General features: G+C 38.3%; 1 protein-coding gene across 3 annotated transcripts in view; it reads right to left on the bottom strand.

Annotated features, from left to right (window-relative positions):
* The window catches only part of NUP210 (nucleoporin 210), a 117,693-nt gene that overhangs the window by 72,864 nt on the left and 25,599 nt on the right, over positions 1-19,230 (bottom strand). For all 3 annotated transcript variants that reach the window (XM_043551061.1, XM_037904076.2, XM_043551060.1), the window contains exons 4-11: positions 14,319-14,415; positions 11,171-11,321; positions 6,153-6,285; positions 5,066-5,224; positions 4,511-4,579; positions 4,051-4,157; positions 2,516-2,656; positions 882-1,019 (exon numbers count right to left, since the gene is read on the bottom strand). In XM_043551061.1, the coding sequence (XP_043406996.1) occupies positions 882-1,019; positions 2,516-2,656; positions 4,051-4,157; positions 4,511-4,579; positions 5,066-5,224; positions 6,153-6,285; positions 11,171-11,321; positions 14,319-14,415 (995 nt within the window). The remainder of the gene's footprint in view (positions 1-881; positions 1,020-2,515; positions 2,657-4,050; positions 4,158-4,510; positions 4,580-5,065; positions 5,225-6,152; positions 6,286-11,170; positions 11,322-14,318; positions 14,416-19,230) is intronic.

Below are 19,230 nucleotides of genomic sequence, written 5' to 3'. Positions count from 1 at the left end.
CGTATCTTTTCCTGGACAGTTTGATCAGAGAAAAGACTCATCTCTCAGCATACACATATGCCAAGTGTATAGACAGGAATTGCACATGTAATATTTTTGAGGCCAAATGTGTTGGGGAATCTTCATTTAGCAACCATCTCAAGGGTTCAGATTTTGAAAGCAGTATACAAAAAGGTTCCTGATTTAAGAATACAGTCTGAACTGGAGAAAAACAAAACGAATACAGTCTGAACTGGAGAAAAACAAAACAAATACTGTTTGCTTTGTAAACTCTGCTTCCAGTGGAGCACATTCAAAAGTTGGTTTGGTTTAATAGGATGCCCTGGCAAGCGTGGCAGCATGAGAAGGACAGGAGGAGTACAAGAAAGGAGAATTTTAAAAACACTGTTGTTGCGTCTACTGTAAAGACAGCTTTGGCCTTTCCCTTCCAATAACCATGTTATTGGTACAGCCAGGGAGATAGGCAGGGAATGAAGAACGCCAACATCAATGCTCTACGGAGTTGCTCACTCATCTTAAGATGGCTTCTTGGCAGTCACTATGCCAACTAATTCAGGGAACCTATTTGCAATAAATTAAGTGCCTCTCTCATTGCCTGAAATCTGTCACACTCAATTATCGTTAAGTTTGGCTTTTTTGTAATTATGCTTTACTTTAAAAGGTACCAACAGAGACAAAAAATAAGAGGTGCAACTCTTTTTAAAGCAGTTACCAGTCAGTGCAACTGAACTCCAGTGAAATTCCACCAAACACACTTTTAACGTGAACACGCCTGCAGCATCCAGAGTTAATATGTAGCGGCAGATTCCCCAAACAACTACTGGCCTCACTGAATCTGCCAGAGTGACACTTCCTGCATTTAGATGGCTTCCTTAGCATACCTTTATTGTGTACTGATAGGCTCCTGCCTTTGGCTGCCATGGAAATGTCAAAATGCTTGGAGAAAGGACAATGGGAACATAAATTTCAACTTCTTGCTGGTTTCGTACTGGTACAGGCAATGTATGAACACCTCCATCCTATAATAACAGCGTGTATAATTATCAATGACATTCATAGCACTTTTTAGAAGAAAATTCTGTATTTATTTATAATTAGGTTACTGAGGAAACACACACACACACAAAAGGATATATTTAGCACCATTTTTTTTTTTTTTTTTTTTTTACTATTAGCTCTGCACTTCCTGTGAGCAAATTAGCAACTCATTGGAGCAATGCCTACTCTAAATTAGATAAATATTACCACTGTCATTACTCTGGAGCCATAGATGAACATGGAAATTTACTGGCAAATTAAGTAACAAGGAGCCCACTTACCCCTTCTCCACTCCTTGTACTTCATAACCCTTCTTCACACCCTGCTCAGCCCCCTACCTACTACATCCTGTTCAGCCGGAAAGGGGCAGATTGTGGGTGGAGAATAATGCATCTATGCCCAAGGAAGGGATTGTTAATACCATACTCTGAAACTGGCTGTTACGTTTCCATCAAGAGCCTTCCATGACTATGATTCCCAATGAAGATGTCATTCCCCCTGCTGGGGTTCTGAGAGCACTGCAACTCTCGCAGACCTTAGGGAGGCCTTTTCAGAGAAGCTGACAGAGAGAGGCCGACTGCCTGAAGCAGAGGGTAGAATTGGTTCATCACTTTCAAGGAGCGGCTAGGAAAAGATTTGAGAACAAATGTGTCTAGGTATTTGAACCCCATCAACTTTCAGACATAAAACCAAATTGCTGAATGGGGAGGAACCCCTTCCAAACTGAAGTGCCCTGGTGGCTGCATATTTGGCAGCCACCAAGACTGGCCTGGTAGCAGAAAAGTTTAATCAATATTAGTTTTTAAGAGGCTTGTAGGCTGGTATGTTTGGCAGGTCTTCTTTCTAGCATTTAATGATCACTTACCAAATGACAGAAAGTGTCCCAAAATTTAATGTCATGCACAGCAGGGCCAGGACATGGCACAGTGAGTCAGAATTTCCCTATACACAGTAGTGAGCCTTGACATTTACTCAGAGTATGTGACTGGGCCCTAAGGCAGCACCCTGCTACAAGCCATGCCCACGTATTCCGGATAGCTACCAGGGAAGAAATTCAGAGCAGTGCATTTCAATCACTCTAAACAAGAGGTAAATGGCACACAATTAGGAATCAATCTTGCAAGCCTTACTCAAGCAAAACATCTATTATTCATTCTGTCTATTTTTGTAGCATTCAGGAGTCCCACCTACAGACCAGGACCCCATTGTGTTAGGCACTGTACAAACACAGAACAAGAACACTTTGTTGAGCGTTTTGCTTAAGTAAGGAATTCAGGCTCTGCCCCCTCGTCCATTTATATATATTCTTATTTTTGTGTATTTTATTTTATTCTTATTTTGTATTTTCGTGGTTTAGTCACTTAATTCCTATTTTTGCTTTCAGAGGAGTATACCAATAAAAAGATTCTGACGTGTGTGTACTTGATAATTTTTCTAAGCATATGAGCAAACTAGAACATTTCTTAGTAAGACATACCTGATCTACTACAGATGTTAAAGCAGCATCGATAATAGTTTGACCCTTCTTTATTGCTTTCACATAATGATATGATCCATTCAGAGAGGATTTCAGAATCTCAAAATATTCTTCAGACAATTCTGTATTAATTCTGATATTCTGAAATTAAAATATATTGCTTATGTGTTGCAATGGATTAACAACATTGAGGAATACATTTCAGGACAGCCAAAAAAAGTATTCTGTTAAAAAAAAAATAATCAGAAAATCCAACCAGAGAAAAAAAGTCACACTACACATATATGGTCAATTTACAAACAAATAAATCCCCAAATATCCAACCTCCCTCTCAGACAAATAAATAAGATTAAGCTAAAAGTTCCAAGTTTAGGTGCTTCAGATCAGAAAGCTAAATAAGGTTTTCAGATGTGCTGAGCACAGACAACTTCCAAAACAGATCACTCATGTAGGTGAATGAATATGGATTCAGATGCCTAACCGGAGGTACTGAAGTTTGAAAATATTGACATATAAATAATGTAAGCAAATGTTGTAAAGTTACATTGTATAACTATATATAGTTCAAACAAGCATATCTGAAATTCAGGCATATAAAAGAGGGTCCGTCCCCCCCCTTTGAGACAGACATCATCCGCTGCATCAAGATCATCTTACTGGTTTCCTATGGGACAGAGTACTAGCATCCAAAAACACTTCTATCAAAATTTAAGAGAATTTATTTCCATCAAAAACAACCTGTAATGTGGCAGGAAAGGACAGCACTACTTCTATCACTAAACTAATCAATTCAAATTTTACAACCTCCAATTTACAATTTCTCTATTTTGTCATCCTTAATACGCAAGGAAATATATGAATTATTTCCCTAACAACAAATTTCTTCATAATTGGGGTTAAAACTTACACTGGTGTAGCTATGTGGTATGGGGTGTGAAAACACCACACCCCTGAACAACACAGCTATGCCAACACACACACACCCCCCACCCCCGGCCCAGCATATACACAGCTATGCCGACAGAAGACCGCTTGTGTTGGTGTAGCTGATGTGTCTGTGGTGGTGTTCCTCCTACCCTGGAAGGAAAACTCCTCCTGTCAATATATGTTGCATTTACACTGGGGGGGGGGGGGGGGGGGGGGGGGGCTATGTCTGTGTAATTATGTAAACTTACTCCATAAAAGTAGAGAAGAAACACCTTTAACAAGAGGTTCAAAAAAGATTCAATACCTTGAAAATGTCTGCTAACTACACTTGGTGCTCATCCTTACTGGCTGCACTGGTTTGGAAGTTTCATTCTATCGTAAACTTGCAGAGATGCAGCCAATGTTCTCTCCGTTTTTCTGTCACATGTGCTAAGATGTGTCCCCTGACAGAGCTACCCAGCAGGCTTTTTAAGAACAAAAAATATACACTTTCCAAGTCTGTGTAAGTAAAGGGCTGCTTAGCTAATTCCACAAAAATTTTTACAGATTTGCTAGACACACAACATCCAGCAACACAGAATAGAAACATACGCTAACACTGTACTTACATCAGATAAATACACCTTATTGCTTGATTTGTCATATGTTTCTATTGTAATTTCATAAAGTCTGCCTGTTTCTAGGACCCATCTGTCACCAGGATGAATTGTAAATCCTGTAAAACAGAAAACATTCAACAGCATAGACCAGAAGGCCATTTATGTGATGAACTATTATGTATCATATATTCACAAACATTTTGGTTCATAACATTTAAAGATGTGCTTTAATTGCTAAAGACTAGTGGTGGGGAAACAGAGAGGAAATCAAGTTAAAGCCAAAATTGCTTAATATGAAACATTTTCTTATTAAAAAGACATTTCTGCTAACTACAATTTATATATGTGAGCAGGTACAGGTACTTAGATACCATATGCACCAATACTGCAGGGAGGCATTGATACAGGTACGTAGTCTGAGAATTTGTTAAAGAAATAAACACTCCGAAGAGTAACAGCAAATACTAACCTAAATACCCAGGATCCACAACATAGATAGTGCTGTTTGGTAATCTGGAAACACTCTGCATGCGAATACCTGCAAGCTCAGTAAAGGAACTAAAAGGTTTTGAAAGAAGAACATTAAAAACTAACTTTTGGCTAGGGCTGCTTTCATGCTATTTAAAACTGATTCCATGTTCCTGAAAAGAAGGACAAAAAAATGCTACCTCCCTTAAAAGAGTGAGCATTTCCAGATTATACTGGTTTACAACACACAAACACACACACTCTCTCTCTGTCCCTCCTCCTCCCTCCCACTAAGGTAACAGGCAAGATAATGTAATGGATCTTTTCCAGCCCTAAAGCCCTAATTTCTAGGAGCATGTCAAGGTATCTTGAGGTAGTGCTGTGACTGAACTCACAGCAATGTTGCTTTCTACACCTCTGTCAGCTAGTGCTGATTTTCAGACCACTGGGCAAAGCCTGGAGAGTTTTATCCTGGTGTGTGGCAGAGAGTGGAAAATCTGCCTTCTGACATCAGGCACTGAATGCTGAACTAAAGAGCACCCCACAGAAAGGATATTTTTGTGCCCCAGCACTAGGTTAATTTGTCCCTGCTGCAATGCAGTTACCGTTGATGTTGCCTGATCCAGCTTGGCAACAGGCCGAGCCGGATCTCCCTCAGGACCCAGGATGTTGTTCTGAAGCTGCAGTTCATAGTGATCTGAAGGCATCATTAATTCTGTACATGAAGCAAGAAGACATATGAAACAACACAAGCCAATGTGTCACTGTTTGGACCCTGTTAATTATTACTGATTAATTTTTTATTTGATGCCTAGCACACATTAAATCGGCGCTTTAAATAGTTTTGTAGCAATTTTCTACACCCAGGCATGAAGCATAATGTAAGCTAGGTGAATAAAATAATATTTTTTTCCCATTGCTGAAGCCTCCATAAAATTGCCTTCCTGCTTAAAGGAGAACGACATTTTGGTCTTGGTAAAGGGAACTTTTTACATGAGCAACTGAAATCCAAGCTGCTGTACCCCATACAGCCAGTTAGAAAACTGAAGTAGGTCTAAGTGAATACATTACTTCATATCTGGTTTCTTAAAATAACTCCCATCAACAATATTGCAAGTGTCTTGTACTTGTACCTGTATCTTATAAACAAATCTCCTCATCCTCTGAAATTGGTATGCAGCTAGTTCAACCCTTTTCCAATTTTCATATTAATGTGCCAAGAAAATGGAGTAACATCTAAATCAGGCGTTTCACAAAGTGAATGAGGCCTTTCTGTGGAAAACAAATGTACTAAAAATTCAAATGTTTCCCAATATGAAAGACAGATGAACTTGTTTGAATAATACAGACCTGGGTCCCAAACTTGCAAACTGTTATAAATGTGCTCACAGTTATGCACATGACTAATCCTTAATAGGACTACTCCTACACAGAAGATAAGCATATGCGTAAGTGTTTGCATGATGAGAGAAAGGGGAGAGATAAAGGATATCTCATCGTAATTTTGATTATGAAAGTTAAAACAATCTAAGTTGAATTTAAGACCATTTCCTTATCAGTATACACAATATTTTAATTTTCCACTTATAGGTGAAAAATTCACACTGAATGTGGAATATTAAGAAAAATGGAAGAAGACAAACCTGTAATCTTGCCTTGTCTTATTTTCTGAACTTTATATTGAAGTGATGTTCCTACCAGCAGGTAGATATCATAAGCTGGATTTAAAAGAATGTTTTCCAAAATAAGCAACCTGACTTCTGCAGGATGTACATTCTATTGGTTAAAAGAAAAAACAAAAGCCACATTATACAGTTACAAACATATCTATTTTAATAAAGCTTCATAATCCACAAATTAAAAATATGTATAAAGTTATTTCTGTCCTGAAGAACAGTTTCACACCACCACTTTTCTAATGGCAACAGAACTCAGAGCACATAGTGGTGCACAGAAGCACAGCTTCACTTTGCACCATCAGCAATGGATGCTAAAGGAGATAAGCAAAATGAGACATTTGAACATATCTGAGCAGGGTCAAACCAATAAACAGTTAACTTAATGATTAATGTGTAAAATATCAAGTGATGAATACAAAGATGAAGTCTCAGATATACAGAGATGAGGAAAGATCATGAAAGATGACAAGCATAAATAAATCAATAAATCAATAAAACTGCCCAGGGCATTAGAGACAAGGTAATCAAAATATTTTGGTCACAATCATTCCTCTCTAATCATTACAATAGTACTTGTTGTGAACCTCTTATTTAAGATCAACCAGTGTTTTCATAAAGCCTTCCACAATCGCTCTCAAAATTTCATAACTTGAAAAATCTCAACGTTGGCACACTTCTGGGGCTTTTGGCTTGTTTGAAGTGTGCCATTTAATAAATATTGATGGCTAAGAATATCACATGACTAGACAGAAAAAGACTGGATTTCAGTGAAAGAATATATATACCTTTTTTCCAGCGCTGCAGAAGACAAGTGTATCATAAACTTTTGTATCTGTTTGTGCTCTGCAGGGAGCATTTTTATAAGGGTCCAAGCAGATTAAATGTAGCAGCACTCCAAAAGTCTGTACTGTACCATGCCTCATACCAAACTGTTACAGATTTTTTTTTTTAAATGACTTCCCAGAATAGGACAAGCTCAGTAGGTATTTGCTACAAGTGTTTTTCTTTTTATACTACAGTGCAGCAAACATTTATATTCTCTAATTGCATGACAGTTTTGAAATGCTTCAGAAGAGACATTCGGGTGTATTAAATGCAGAATACTTTTATGAAGAACTGGCATTTACATATTTACCAGATAGACTTAAGAGTGGATTCTCCCATTTTTCAAGTACTGGGAATTTTTTTTAACCTTATCACACATTTAAAATCCCCCCACCTATATTCCAATCTATGGCCTAGATTAAAAACTGTACACATTGTTAAAGCCTGCAGTTCTACATTGCCTACAAGCCTACATTTCTTGAGGGTGGGACAGTGAAGAAAAAAGTGAGGCTTTTGGGAGGAAATTGCTGTTAAATACTATTGGCAAAGTAACACGTATTGTCATGTGAGAGGCTACATAGTGAGCTACTGTGCAGCAAGCCGGGGTGTGACTCTGAGGCACATCATCTTGTGATGCAGTAACATCTGATGTGGACGCTGCTACAGTGCACTGAAAGTGTGGCTTGGCTTAAACGTGCTACATTTGAAAGTATAGTATGCTAACTTTCAGTGCGCCACAGCCATGCCCTACATGGATCTTGATTCACAGAGACCTGGGGTGCTGTAGATTCACCCTGGCTTGCCACGCATTAACCTGCTCTCTAATTTGCCAACTATCTCTTTCACAAACCACTGCCAACAGTGCCACAGAGTGCACTGGCATAGCCAGTACTCCCAGCAGAAAAGTTTCCAAGTTAACAACACCGTCCCTGACCTCCAGCTCAATCCAACTGGCCATGGCATGGCTTTATGTACCTTGAGAACTGACTCTGAGTAGAAAAGCCTACTAAATAGTGGTTATACCAGTAAGTGAATACAAATCTCAAATTAGCAAATAATAATTTAAAATTTATAGTATTTTCCAATCAAAAACCTTAAAGTTCTTTACTGACGTTAATAAACTTCACAACACAACAATGGAATACTAATGCCATTTCACAGATACGGAAACTGAGGCATACAGTGTATAAGTAATTAGTCCACACTATGTTGCAGCCAGGAATATATATAATGAAGAGTTCATGAATCATGTGTGCTTTCGGCCACTAAATCATGCTTCCCTTTATGATCAGATGTTCTCTCCTTATGGTCTTTTGCATATCCAGGTAGAACAACTTAGGAGGCTCAGTGCATTGAAAGTTTGTTCATATTTTGGTTTATTCTTAATAGGAAAAAAATAAGAAGGTGCAGGGTAATAGGAAATTCTTGGGGTTATTTTTTTATTAACAGGGAATTTAATTTACTTATGTATAGATGGATCTCTCTTATATCCATTCCTTTTTATGTAAGCCATTTATATTTGCTGTTATAGCCCAAAGACATGCCAAAAAGTGTTTATAAAAAATGAAAGTGGTCATACAACAGTGAACACACTGAAGCTGCAAAACGTAGTGCTCTGTCCTTCTTCCACCTTTCAGGTTTATTGTCCTGGATAGCGGGAAAAACACCAAGAACCTGGGTGATATCCTGGACCCACAAAAGTCAACAGGAGTTTTGCCACTGACTTCAGTGGAATCAGGATTTCAGTGCAAGAATTCAGCCATAAATTATGGTCTGCATCCTCGCACAGCCCAAAAATTCAGTGGTCCTTTAGAATTTGTTGACTGCCTGTCACACTCTACAATAGCTGCAGATGCAAAAAGCTTGTCCCTGCAGCAGCTCAAAGAAGGAAGCAATTCCAAATTATACATTGTTCAGCAATGCTGCAGAAGGATGGGGTGGAGGGCACCTGCTCAATTTAATCTTGTGGAGAATGCATCTCACCCTACAACTTTTGGGGGCAAGCACACAATGGATAATCTGAGATCTGGAAATGCATTTTTTTCAGGGTGGTCCAACATAACTTTGTTTGGCATGTCTTCTAACACTGTGCTATGGTATCTGTGTGTAACTCCTTTGTTTATAAAATCAAGAATATGAAATACACTACACAAAATCAAATACTGTTCTATTCCATTTGCTTGAGGGATGTTCCACTGAAAACACATGTGGTCTGGCAGCAGTGAAAGATTTAAGGACAATAGTAACAAAGCAAGTCATATAAAGTTCTGAACAGGATACTATTATTTCAATCAAAATTCACAGAATGATGCCAGAACTAATGCAGAAAAAAATAAATATGAAGATAAACAAAACCAACTTCAAGTGGCTAAGAACCACCGCAAAAATAAACATTAGTAATACCGGGCCATACTCTGATCTCATCAGCAATAGTGTGAATCTGGAGTAATTGCAAGGAGTAGAGCAGAATTACTTTTCAATTGCACCACTGCAACCAAAATATGGTCCTTAAGATGCACTATTATTTTTGTACTTCTAGATAATATTTTCAGAGGACGTAGATTTAACCAATATCTAAAAAACGTAAACCAACATATTTTGTTTAATAGAGAAACTGGCAATATATCAAGGAATTGCATACAGATACTGGATGGATTTTTTTTAAAATACTGTAAGGGAACATTTATTTCTTAAAATATTGCAAAGTTTAAAATACTAATGAAATGCAAAACATTCCTGTAGGAAATAACCCATTAAAAAAAAAGAGAGAGAGAGATAAATGTCTTAAGTAGATTGTACTAACAGAAAGGACAATTTCATTGCTAGGGTTAAAATGAAAACACTGTTACTGTAGATTACAAAGTAACAAATAACATAAATCGATAGGCGAGCTGGGAAAAAGGTCAATGCTATAGTTAAACACACTTGTTTATTAGCATTTGATCTCAGTGCTTTCTGAGACTGGAATCTAATGAAGCAGAATTGATTACAAAATGAGGATTGGTACGATGCAGGGAACTAAGGGGGCGGTCTCGATTCAATACAATGCTCAAGATAGAAAAATCCATCAGATAAATCTTTAATATTTGTTGACAGGCAGCCAGAGGGCCAAAACCTCATCCCACAATGAATTCAGATAATCACCAAGCAGAGGGAATGCTTCTATTTGGTAGCAGTAGTAGATCAAGGCTCCAATTCAGCAGACACCTAACTGTGTGTCCCCCACTTGAGTCAGGCTGACAACCTGTATGCTTAAACATACACGTGTTTAGGTGTCTTGCTGAATCAGGGCCCCGTTGAGCTACACAATGCTGCACAGCGTTAAGTGAAGGCCAGAATCTGGCAGATGTTGTCCAAGGATATTAATAAACAAACATTAATAATAGCAGCACTTATTTAAAAATGTATGATGTCAAAGCACTGTGCAAGCATCCAAGTGTCATTATGCTCTGATTCAAAGACAATAAACTTGGAATCCCAAGATGCCTTTTTTTTTTTTTCATAATCACTTTTCAGACTTCCAGCAGAAGTTTGCACAGTAAACAAGTGAACAGCTGTTTTTATAACTGGGAGCTTTACATAAGCTGGGATTTCAAAAGTAAGCTGTTTTATTTCTGGCTTGCACATCACCACAATAAGTTCACGTTATTATTAAGTATTTGTATTACACCAGTGATTAGAGACTCTAATGAGAAATGGAGCCCCACTGTACTAGGTGCCATATAAACAGAGTGAAAGGCGGTCTCTACCCTGAAGAGCTAATGATCAAAGAGAAGGAAAAGAAATTGTGAATTTAAAGTGCATTCCTTTGTAAAACAAACTAAATAACACAGGAACAAGATATCTACACCATCATGTTACAGAGACAGATTTGGAAACTAGCTTTGGGACCCACATCATCTGGGGTGCTCATTAAACAGGACAACTGCACTATTCATCCCGAGTGCTGGGCAAAAATCAATGGAGTAGTATTGGCAACCACCTCACGAAAAGCCACATGATCTACTCATTGGGAAAGAGGGGCAGTGCTACAATAGCTGATAAAGGAAGAGATGTTGGAGTGGAGTATGTAGTAATACGAGAGGGAAAATTAATGCGGCTCCAGGGAAGTTCTGCCATGAAAAATAAATAATAAATGAACCATGTGAATTTCTTACCTTATAGACAGATTCTTGTATTCTTGCTTTTAATTTGGAACTACCTGTTTTCATTCCAGACACCAGAACGGTGTCTCCTTGTTTGGCAACTTTTTCCATCTCTGATATATAGGAAGGTGGTATGTAAGTAGATTCTAAGAATTTGAGTATACTGAAAAGTGAACAGAACAACTTTATGAGACAAGAGTCATGAATAATATATGCTAACCCATATCAGAACTACAGTATGGTTTACTTCTCGCAAAAATGCCCACAGCAAATGTAAGGTGCTTATCTTATGCCGGGAAGGAGAGGCTCAATTTTCACTTATATTCCTGAACACATGAATGTTAAATTAAGCTTTCATGGGTCCTCTATGGTCTTATATAGGACTGGAAAACATAGATGTCTGTAATACCTATGTGCAGGTCCCTTTTCTAACCTGTATTGTGACTGTTAGGCATAACTGTACTCAGTACCGAGATAATTCAGAGTTCGCACTGTATTCTGCAATAGACATATAGTGCACAATATATCTGTGTGCTCTGATACTGTGGCACTCTGGCTTCTGTGGCTACTTTGTGTAGTGACTCGGATAAAAGTGCATCTGAAGCCTATGTATAGAAGGCAGGACCTTCTTAGAGACATATAGGAAACATGGACGAGGTATCTCGAATTATGTTTCCAGTCTGCGTATAGAGGATTCTCTAGATCAGTGAGGTATGGTAAATGGGAAAGGCATTGCGGTTTTGTTTGTGATTAAGAGAACATTATGGTGTTTTGCTCAAGTGAACTAGAAGGGTGTTTGATGTGAAGTGGATAGAAGAGCTGATTACATGTGCACCGGCAGTATGTAAACTGTGTATTATGTGGTCTCTGTTGGAAATTTAGATGAGGTATAGTAATTAGGAGAAAAGGAATTTCTGGTGGACAGGATCTGGGTAGGTGCTGATAACAGGGTCAAATTTTTAAGGTTGCTTGCAAAAAAACACCAAAAACAAAACTCAGGATGAAATTTTCCAAGGAGCTGAATGATATTAGGCACCGGACCTCCACTAAATTTCAGTGGGAGTTCAGCAACTTAACTCCCTTGGGTTTCTTTAAAAATCAGTCTTAAACTCTGAATTTCTTGCTTAAAAAAAAAAAATGTGGGGGGGTGGAGGGGAAGGGGCGGTTAACACAACTACTTTATTAAAAATATTATATGTTAAAATTGTGACAGGATTTTCCATCCCTTAGCGTTTTTAAATCAAGATGGGATGTCTTTCTAAGAGCTGGGGTGGATTTTCAAAAGCACCTAAGTGACTCAGGGCTTGTCTACACACAAAAGCTGCACCATTTAAAAAAACAAACAAAACAAAACACACACACATTAGTGCAGAAAGAGTTCTAGCCATATAAGCTGCTAAAAAGGCATGTTTTGCCATTACAGGCAAAACCCAGGGGAAATACTGGCAATAAAAAAATAACGTAGGTTTGATCAGAGAAATGACATTGGTTTACTATTAAAAAAACCACACCCAATATAACAGAGTACTACAGACACAACAACAGATATTTCACATTAATGAGCAGGACTCAAAGCACAATATGCTTTCCTATCTCCTCTGCCTTACGCTTTGATTCACTTCTTTACTAACTAAATTTTGCTGGATATTATTTTCTTAAGTAAATGGAAATCCTGGCACTTGAGTTTGAATCTATTGTGTCTTCGCATCCCGATTATATATTACAAGAACGTCAGTTTAATGTTCTACTTGGCTAGTGTGTGGAAACTGCTTGATAGGAAAGAAAATTGAGTTAGTGTTTTATATGCTTCTGGTATGACCAGAAACACAAAAGTATGTCAGGCAAGCATTTCTGGAGCTGACATTCATATCAAGCAAAGCAAACATTCATTGTAGCATTTACTATGATGGATACTAGTAAAGTTCTAATAGACAAAATAATCCTGCTTTGCTGAAGGCCTAATTACCAGTCAGTCAGTATCAATATAAAGGCTGAACCAGGACTTTGGGAACCTAAAATGAAGAATATCCCAAATACGACAAAGCTGGGTAGCCTTCAAAGTTGATGAGTTTAATAAGTGTGGAAACTGAAATTCCTGTACCGTGACTCCTCTCAGTCAAAGGAAATCAACAGAATACTAAAGTAGGTACAGTGAAAGCTTATGCAGTACCTAAAAGTGAGGGGAACGCTGTTGTTGGATAAGCATAGTAAGCTAGGCGTATTCCTATTCCTGCCACAAGCTCTCAGTATGATGTTAGGCAAGAACTTAACCTAACTGTGTCTTAGTTTCCCATCTGTTAAACACAGATGATAGTATTTCCTTACTTTCCAGAGGCGTTAAAAGGCTTAATTCATTAAGAAGTTGCAAAACACTTTAAGACCTTTGGATGGAAGTTTCTATTAGAGTTCGGAGTTTGGGCCAGATCATACTCACAAGTCGATGGCACCATAGATCCCAGTGTGGTGTGTAGGGCTCCTACAGATTATAAGTACCAAGCAAGACACAGTGGTTTGGATTTTCAAAATGTTGAGAGGCTAAAACTGCTACATCTTCCACTAGAACGCTAAATGCCCTGCTCTGAAAGCTTCAAAGAGTTCATTAAAACCTTTTAAAAAAGGAAACATTTGTTTCTCCATACAGTTCCTTGTAAATGGTGTTGAGAGTCACCAACGCCGCAACCCACTTTGGCCACCTTATTGGCAGTCTCAGCAGAGAGGCCAAATACTGAATGGGCCATAGCCCCATCTTCCAAACAAGAGGCTAACCTTTGACCTCTGCAGCCACCCCCACATCCTTGCACACCAATCACAGCACAAATACCTTATCGTTTTCCCCGGTTGTTTGGGGAGGGGTCAGCTCTGGCACAGTTGAGTCTATTGTTAAATTTTTATTGGTGGTTTAGAGCTATATGGGCAACTTCTGAACATCATTAATTGTATTTTTATTATTGTGAATTTTAAATGGATGTGAATATGCCCAGAATTGTGGATTGGCAATTGTAGTAGCTAGAAATCTAAAACAATGAACCTGTATACGATACTTTGGATATTATCATTTCAGTTTATAGACCCAGATTCAGGAAGGTAACTTTTATTCATGCCTAACTTTAAGAACATGACTAAAGCTGGGGCCTTTGAAAATAATGTAAATTGTGCTTACCGCAATGCATTGTGGGAATCTGAGAAGCCATCAGCCTCAGTATCTTTTACTATCGTCCAGTCAAAGGCTAACCCCGCCAATGTGCTAAAAGTGTTTCCTATAAATCAAATGAATAATTAAGTAACAAAATTCAAAATGACAAAGAAGTCTTCCTGCTGCTTGGAAACAAACAAAAATATCAATGAACAGAAGCAGGAGCATCTTAAATTTGCAAAAATCATTCAAACACGACAGCTCTTCATTAAAGTTAAAAAGGAGGGTTTTTTTTTTTTTTAAAGCCAGGTAACTGGAAGGTTTGGAGAATCAAAATGGAACAGAGAATTGTTTCCAGCATATGGTCTGATATGCGGCTTCGGATCTTCTTCTTCCTCAATGCTTAGCCAAATGGTTGGCCGTAACAATTGTTTGCCATTGGATCTGTTCCTGTGCAGCCGCAAGGGCTTGACGGGCCAAGAGTCCAATACTGGAACAGACTTGATACGCCCCTGTAATAAGGTGTCTGCCTCTGGACCGCCTCCACTCCTCAGTTGGTGGAATTTTATCCTGGATGTTACAAGCCAGCTGTAGAATGGAGGTCGCCGGAACGTCTTGTGGCATTCTTGCAACATGTCCAAAAAGTGCAAGACACCATCTGCAGACAATGACCCCAGTAGCCTGTGGTGACCATAAACATCTATGGTACGAATGCAGTTGTTCTACTTTATGCCCGACATAGGACATTGGGCATGCTTTGGATCCCAGTACATATATACACGTATTATCATAGACCCTCACTGCTCAACTACAAATTTGTATTTTCTGGTCACACTAAGCGTACCAGCATGTCTGCTCTGGCGAAAAGGGAATTAACTGTCTGAATTTTTAATAAGATACTGCTGGAATAAGCAAATCACATCCTTCCCCCTTCAAAACAAGAACTACCTAAACCATGATTAGATTCTGTCACTACTTTTTGGATACCAATAGGACACATGCATCCTTCAATGCAGGTTATTACAAAAGTCAGATGTGACAATGAGTCCATTCCTGGTAATCGGCAAAACTCCCACGCTCTTTGGGCCAAGTGGATATGAGGCACCTTCATTTGAATGTTGAAAACATCACAATATAATTTATCTCAAACTCATTTTCACATGCAGGATAGATTCCAATCCCGAAGTATTTGTGCGCCACCTAAAATTAGAAGCATTTTTGCATCATAGGTGCTAACAGACTCCATAACAAAGTGTTGCTCACTCCCTAATGGTACATTAGGGCAGATATACAAGTCCTTAAACAACTCAGTGGCTTGGCAGAAAAGGAGAGGGTTAAGTCCTTCACCTCGGCTATCTGCAGAAGGCCAGATCCAATTACCCCTCGAGTCAATGGCAAATCTCTTTTACGGCATATGTATATCACAGTCATATCTCCTAAGTACCATATATTCCACATTCAAGTGGAAACAAACCACATACGACATACTATCAGACATAGACACATAGACATACTATCAGTAAGGAACTATCAACCTACATATAATTTTATACACCCTTCAGCTAACTCAGAGCCAAGCGTATAATCCATCACTTTGAGACATGTGGATCTGAGATACTCTTTGGAGAATTTGGGATCCACATTTTACTGAAATGCAATTTCAATATGACTTTTTTAAACCTGAAATGGATTTACCTGTAATATAGACAATTCAAGTCATTCACTTTTTTGGGGGGCTAGATTTTAGGTCCTATCTACACTAGAGGGGAAATTCAGTCTGAGCTACACAATTTGAGTTACATGAATAGAGTAACTCAAATCGACGTAGCTCAGATCTACTTACCGCAGGGTCTGCACTACGCGATGTCAACGGGAGATGCTCTCCCGTTGACTCCCCCTTCTCTTCTCAATCCGATGGAGTACAGAAGTCGACATGAGAGCGATCTGCGATCAATTTAGCGAGTCTTCACTAGACCCGCTAAATTGACTGCTGATGCATCGATCGCCGCTCGTCGATCCCCCTGGTAAGTGTAGACAAGCCCTGAGTCATTGCAACATGTGAAATAACAGATATTAAAGGACTACAATGGAATAAACACACTGAAGCCAGATAATTGTTTCATGCCGAATCTGAAAGTCTTTTAGAAAGATCTCTCAGTCTCGGGGAGAGATGCTGCACCCACTGAAATCAATTACTAAGCTCCCATTGACATTCATGGGTGCAGAGCTGAAGCCTTATATTGCTAGTATTTTTTTTATTAATAATAATTTGTTTTCATTTATATTCTTTGTTTTCCTCTCTCACTCTTTCATTGGCAAATTATAATGACCACTGCAACTTCACTGCCACGTTCCTACAGCTAAAGGCTTATGGCATCATCTAAACCACAGAAATGTTGTAACAGTGGTAATACAATTCAAAGCATATTTTCCCTCCCAAATATATACTACACAGACACAAATAGCTTTGTATCCTGCATGAACAAGATTGTGACTATAAAAAGCACCTTTCTATTCTTCCATTCTAAAACTTCTTTCTTTAACTCAGTCTGCTACAGGGGCAGCATATTTCGAACTGCTTGAGGATATTTTATTTAAGATGCAGAGCTCAATTAGCTGTTCTCATAACAAATGTTTTAGCTTTGCAAAGCTAAGACAAGTCTTCCCTCATTCTGGCTCAAACTAAAGATAAGCAAGGTGCAGAGATGTGTCTGAACAGTGCCGCAGCAAACACTCAGCAGAAGCACAATGAAATCCCTGCTGGGACAACGGGGACAGGGCCTCTGAAGCACATGAGTTATCAAAGGTAAACAAACGTTAGAAAGTCATATCCTAGTCTTACTGGAGTCAACAGAAAAACTCCATTTAGACTTTAGTTAGTAGCAGGATTTAGCCCGAAGTATAATTTAAAAAGAGTGGCACGATATATTAAATTTCATCCTGCATGCTAGAAACTGAAAGCACTTTAGTCCCACTATGACTTGATTAGCATCCATTAATCCTTACACAGAGTTTACGCCAAGAACACACTGATCAATCAAGTAAAGATTAAGTTTGGACAGGAGTTTAAAAAGTCGTTTTAGATACCCCACCCTGCGCTTGCTAACAGATCTATGACAGCAGTTCTAAAGCAACAGCCCTACCAACTCTTTGTTACACTGAGCTATAAGACTGGAGTTTCATCATTCCCAGATTATGCCACAAAATAGCATACAACCTCAACATAAAAATAATTATTTTTTTCAATGGACTACACATATATTATCTTGTCAGATGATACGGACATCCTTCAAAAATAGGGAACTGTGTCAGGAAGTTTCTCAATACACCTCAGTTTGGTGATAAAAAACAAGTTGTTGTTTTGGCTTTTTTTTTTAATGAAATCCAATTTCAAATCTTCTACTCTCTTCAAAATACTTTTGACCTGAATTTTTGTATTTAGTTCGTCATAGAGAATACAGGTGATGCTAACACACAGCAATTCAGGGACCTCATCTAAAGATACACCGATGAAGAGCATTATGTAAGAGGTAGGTCATTACAAGAAGCAATCTTCCTATGGTACTGCAACATAGTGATTAACACAGATCAGAAAGTTATGACAGACGCAGCACAGTTACCAGCCATGTGGACCCAAACGCAGGATCAGAACCAAGGGTTGCTAAAATAGGTGTAACGCATACTTTACAGTGATTCCTGCTAGGGTCTAAGTCATCATTTCTAGGACAAATCACTATTTTAAGCAGCTGAAATTCATATATACACATATATATACACACACACACACAGAACGAACTGCAATGGTTCCAGCAGCTTTTGGAATCCTATATATGAAATTACTTTGGGCCCTGATCCCACAGGCCCTATCCAGATAAGAATCCCAATGAATTCAATGGGACTTTTGCCTTTAATAAGGATTGCAGGTTTGGCTTGGTCCTACAAACACTTACAAATGTAAATAGCTATTCTTGAACTCAAGACTAATCATGTGAGCTAAGCTAATGTTATGGTACTTTTAAAATGTTGAGATGGAATTTAATCTTAAGAGTTCTGCTCTGTCACCAACAATTGGAAGTTCAAGCATTTAACGAGAAGCTTTCACTGTATTTAACTCTCCATAATTCATGTCAAGCATAACAAAATAACTTTACTTTCCTAAAATATTTGGTAGGAAGTTTAGTCCAGAACTTGTGAATCAGAATTTTGATTCATTTTACACTGTACAAAAATGAATCAAGTCTAGAAGCTATGAAGACATGTACATGCACTGTAATTTTGTGATTAAGTTTTTTGAAAGTTTACATAATGGCTTTAACATTAACATTCTCTGTGTTTACACAGTGCCTTGATATAAAGCTATTTTGAGATAATGGGTGATGTGCAAGAGTTTACACCGAGACTAATTTGGCTCACCATATCAAAGATTGGTTGAATATCATCTCCCTTCTTCATACATTCATGAGGCCAACTTCCCCATGGTGTAACTACTGTCCTAATTTTTTGCAGCAATGCTGCAAAACTATTTGGGGAAAGTGCTAAGTGCTGATTTAAACCGCACACCGTAACTGGTGTCATCAGAAAAAATACATGTTAGACATATTTAATGTGCATGTTTAAAGTGTCTTCTTCCTTTTTTACTGGCACTAACAAAAACAATTTGCACACAATACATTAGGATGTTAAGTGTGTGACAAAATTCCAAACAAGTATGTGTAAGGGAAGGAACCACTGAACTATATATCTAGATACTGCTATTTACAGCATCCTCTGTCACAGGACCAGAGCTTCACAGTAATGCATGACCTGATCTTTCATACAAGATGCAATAATGAGGTACAGCATATGGTCAGTCTGAACCAAAGATAACCTTTTTAAAAATTCCCTAACATCACATTATGTGAGTAAATGAAATAACATACAAGTTACTACAAAATCTACC

The sequence above is a fragment of the Chelonia mydas genome, chromosome 7, assembly GCF_015237465.2.
Source record: "Chelonia mydas isolate rCheMyd1 chromosome 7, rCheMyd1.pri.v2, whole genome shotgun sequence".
Taxonomy (NCBI): Eukaryota; Metazoa; Chordata; order Testudines; family Cheloniidae; genus Chelonia; species Chelonia mydas.
Note: the sequence above shows the minus strand (reverse complement) of the source record. Positions and strands in the feature narration are given on the sequence as shown.